We start from the raw sequence: 4,569 nt of genomic DNA, 5'->3' as shown, positions 1-4,569 counted from the left end.
GAGTTTTCAGCCTTATGATATTCAAAATGCCATAACTTCGTAACTAATCGACCGATTTACAAAAACTTGATTCCAAATGAAAACTGAAAGTGTCAGCTATATGGCGGCCATAAAAACTCCGTTTTAAAATTTATGTCAATGTGACTGATTTTGCTATCACCGGTCACATATGACAGCATATACCTATTCATCATAGGCACTCCTTCCCTGAGATTTTGTTAGGTTAAAATCTCTGGAAACCATCTCAAAATATTAGGCTACATGTAACTAGTTCCATTTCGGCATGAACTCCTGTAAAAAATTCATGTATGTATTCACCTCTGCAAACCATTAACACCACTCACACTACACTGCGAATTGGATTTCTTGGAGAAGCCAGTGTCGATTTTCTCCTTGTAGCGACTTGCATAGTTTGACTTCTTATCATAGTCCTCCAATTTCTCCCACAGATTGTAGATTGTCATCGCCTCTGTGTTTGTCAATGCCAAACTATGATCTCGTAGATCGAGGAGTGCCTGTGATAGGTTTGCAACCACATCATAGCCAGGATGTCCTTCAGGTCCGATTGAAACCTGCCAATTATAACGGTTTGCTTCGAGTTACAAACAAAAACACTAAAGGAAATCATTGTAGACACCATTTTGTTTTATTGGAGAGAAACAGCTAGTGCTAGTAAATATTGTAAGTAATCAGAGCTTGCGCTTAACTTTTTTTTCAGGTGGCCGGCCGGGCCACTTGAGTATGAGATTCAGGTGGCCAAATGGATTTTCAGGTGGCCCGGTTGCTACATATATTAAATAATTTATTTGTATCCTAACTATGGGTAATGTGTTTTGGCAAATAATCGCAATAACATAACTAGATTACGACAACAACGACGACGACAACAATCTTCTGAATCATCTTCTCGCCTTTCGACGTCCCTGGTAATGCCTCTCTGGCGGCCTTCATTTCTAGCGCGCGGCGATGGTTATCACTTTCGTCGTGTCTCTTTATCGAGTAGAGTTTGAAGGTGTTGCATCCATCATGAAAGATATTCTTTCCTTTCCCCTGTTTTCCTGTCATTTTTACCTCTCTACAGATTCGGCAAAACATGACGCCATTGTCGTCGTCATACGCGAGCCACTTGAACTCCCGCTCCCACTCTTTTCTGTAGCTGCGCTTTCTCTTCTCTTCATTCTCTCAGTCACCTTCCCTTTTTCTTTTGTCCCTGTTTTCTTTAAGCTTAGCTAGGGGAACACGAGCGTATTTTTTCGCCTGATCGCGACGATTAAAATCGCCAGCGAATTTATACGCTCGATCACGAAGGTGCACACATAGCGAATTTGAGAGCGTACGCATACGCCACTCGACGGGATTTTCCGTCTATCATGTGATCGGTACAAAATGGCGAAATGACGAAAAAAGGTTGTTGCTGTTGTTAGTGCTATTTATTTGCTTCTAAAAAGAAACAAAATACGGAGAAGGGCTTGTTGGACGAATCGAAATTGCTCCACTTTCTTAATAGCCAAGGACTCAGACTTAACTTCCGTGATAAATATCTGATCTAGATGATATACGTACAGCTGGCAGATCGAGGATAACCCAGCAAAAATAGAATCATCAACAGGCTTTCAGATTTGAAAAGTACAGGAGGACTACTAATGACTCCCCTAGGACAGCATAGGGGTTCTTTTCACGCTCCATAATCACACCCTTAAGAGGCATGATGGAGAGCTCCATTAAAAAATCACACCCTTAAGAGGCATGATGGAGAGCTCCACTAAAAAAATCACACCCTTAAGAGGCATGATGGAGAGCTCCACTAAAAATCACACCTTGTGTGGTGTCCTGAGTTGGAGAAGCACTGCCAGACCTAGGTTCACTACCAAGCTGGGGTGAGTCTACCTCCTCATGTGTGGTGACCCGAGTTGAAAAAGCACTGCCAGAAATAGGTTCACTACCATTACTATTCTGGGGTGAGTCTACCTCCTGTGTAGGGTTCTGAGTTGAAGAACCACTACAAGGCTGGGCGGTGTGTACATAATTCTGTGTAAAGTCTTCAGTGAGGACATTATCTGCATGTTTTATTCTTTTTTTTAACTATTAAAGCTTTTCTCATTTATTAGACAAGTTGTGGTGTTACAATAGAAACTAGTATATTTGGCAGCAAGTACATAGTCCATTCTTTTATTGGACCAAAGTTAAAATGGCAGAATTGAGATTTTCAAGGCTAATGCATAATCTGGTAGTTAATATACATACATACATACATAAAATATATAAAAGGCCAATAATAAGCTAAAATGTCATAAAATTTAAACAGCTAATGTTTAATCTGTGAATGTTAAACTGAATGTGGTAACTGACAGCTGAATGTACCAAAGTTAAAATGGCAGAATTGCGATTTTCACGGTAATGCATAATCTGGTAGTTAATATACATACATACATAAAATATATAAAAAGGCCAATAAAAGGGTTTAAGTTCATAATGATTGCTGCCACAGATATAGTTAAAATCCAAGTTAGACGGTAGCTGACCTGCTAGATGCAGGACGATAATCGACATCCGAAGCACAAATTTAACTATTGAGCCCCAGACCAGTCCAGGATATTAATCAAAGGTGAGCGTGTTATGTCACATTTCCCATCAACTAACATTGATTAATACCCTGGAAGGGCATCTTACTGTCGGCTGTCAGTATAGTAAGCGGGAAGGTATATAACCTGACATAACAGTATGGCATAAACCATACTGTTGCCCATTTCCTTTCCACCTCTATACTGGCAGTTGACACTTTAAGATGCATCGGGGCTCAATGAGTTTCAGTCATTTTGTTTCGTGTCTTTAACCCTTTTCCCAACACCTTTGTCCTTGAGGGCAGCCTTCCACTCCTCAACAGACACGGTTTCTTTTGAGGGACAGTACACACGGAACATGTAATTTGTATTTCCTTCGGATGTCCATATTTCCCCACAATGTTTAAAGCATCTGGGCTGCTTTAACCGTGGAACAGACGGTGACACAGACGGTGGCGCAGACGTGACTGGTGGTGTAGACCAAACTATGTTGGGCACAAACGTACCCTGTGGTACGACAAACACATTTGATTGACCAGGCAGCGTTGGCGCTATTTTCCGGACTTTCCTGCTGATTGTGGATTGTGCGTGTTGTCGTTTCTTGGCTTCACCAGCCATTTTCCGTGGTGCTGTGAAAGCAAACGAACTAGGTGTACTACCACGTTGCAGCGTCGTGGGCAGGTCCATTGGCTCTGGCAGGGTTAACGTGGTTGTCAGCGGTGTCACCTTTGTTTGTATGCCATGGCTCAACGTCTCTGCTTGTCTCTTCTTAAGACCTTTGTTATGCCTAGAAACTATTTCAAAAAATATTTCATTATGAAGTTGAGATAGAATTTCAATGCCATAGGTTCACTGACAGCTATTAGAACATGTCACCTCATCTCTATTAGCTCATGGGGCAAAGTTTATACAGGGCCCGGTTGTTCAACGGTTGGATAAAGTTAATGTACATACCAGCTACGAACCAGCTCCTCGTTGACCTGGGGAAGGTCCAACACCCGACACAGCAGTGAGTTTTGCGTTATAACCAACTGTATCCGGTGATAATCGAGACACATCAGCTGGAATCTCGTCATTTTTTTTTAGGCAATCGGTGCACCGCACTCAGCATCGTAAACAGTAATTCGACGTAAGGGTTGCAATCGGGTGACGTGGCTGGAAGCTTGTTTGCGACCATGTACCTGGAATATAAAACCAGAAATAGTGAAGAGAAATTGCTCTCACTGGAATAACTATTATTGAGCTATAAACGATTCTATTTGCCCCTTTCCTGAAAGACAATATGTGACCGGTGATAGCAAAATCAGTCGGAAGTTGCACAAGTTCATTTCGCGTAATAGCCCATTGAAGGCATTAACACTAAAAATATCTATTTCTAATGTACACATTATTATTATACTTTAGAATGTTTTCTAACACCTAGTGTGGTCAATTCCATCAAATCAAGATTTAAAAGCATTTAAATTTGTGATTTAAATAGAACTATTATGTTAAATTAAGCCGAAAAAGTTGAAACAAAGCCCTTTTTTCTATCGCGCAATGATCCACCATTTCTCAGCCGATTTCCCTGATTTTCACATCTACATTTAGATCAGCCTTGGGCGGAGCTGCGTATTAATACAGGTTTAGTGTATGACGTCGTCTTTGACCAATTAAATGCTCTAAAAGACCTGTAAACATAGTTCCTTTGTTGCTATACGTCACGTCATTTTTAGTAAAAGCGCTTCCGTGATTGGCTGAAGTCACGCTCATGTTCGAAAGCGATCGTAAACAAAGGAATTATAAAAATTGTCGCGTCTAGTTTCATGTGTATTATAGCTTGTTCTTACGTGTTTATTGAGATTATATTATGGAGTTATCCAAAGAACTTGATGTGGCGAGTTCTCTGAACAATTTGCGTTCATGTAATCTTGAATTTGGAGCCAACGCTCAACAGTGGCAGACACTTGTTGAAGATTATTTTTGTGCCCCTACTGCAGGGCTTGCCCTTAACTTTTTTTTCAGGTGG

General features: G+C 40.9%; 1 protein-coding gene across 1 annotated transcript; it reads right to left on the bottom strand.

The window, feature by feature from the left end:
- Window positions 1–1,896: 1,896 nt before the first annotated feature.
- Window positions 1,897–3,836, bottom strand: LOC106810481. Its single transcript, XM_014813859.1, has 2 exons — window positions 3,516–3,836; window positions 1,897–3,348 (listed from the first exon to the last, which is right to left on the bottom strand). Exons 1-2 carry the CDS (start codon window positions 3,635–3,637, stop codon window positions 2,808–2,810), a joined length of 663 nt encoding a protein of 220 aa, XP_014669345.1. The 5' UTR covers window positions 3,638–3,836; the 3' UTR covers window positions 1,897–2,807.
- Window positions 3,837–4,569: the final 733 nt, after the last annotated feature.

Source organism: Priapulus caudatus, unplaced genomic scaffold (assembly GCF_000485595.1).
Source record: "Priapulus caudatus unplaced genomic scaffold, Priapulus_caudatus-5.0.1 Scaffold444, whole genome shotgun sequence".
Taxonomy (NCBI): domain Eukaryota; kingdom Metazoa; phylum Priapulida; class Priapulimorpha; order Priapulimorphida; family Priapulidae; genus Priapulus; species Priapulus caudatus.
Note: the sequence above shows the minus strand (reverse complement) of the source record. Positions and strands in the feature narration are given on the sequence as shown.

Excerpts from the sequence above, each read along its gene's own strand:
- LOC106810481 (XM_014813859.1), bottom strand. The coding sequence starts at position 3,637 with ATGACGAGATTCCAGCTGATGTGTCTCGATTATCACCGGATACAGTTG. Across the intron at positions 3,349-3,515 it reads GAGGAGCTGGTTCGTAGCTG|GCATAACAAAGGTCTTAAGA; the intron begins GTATGTACATTA and ends AATAGTTTCTAG.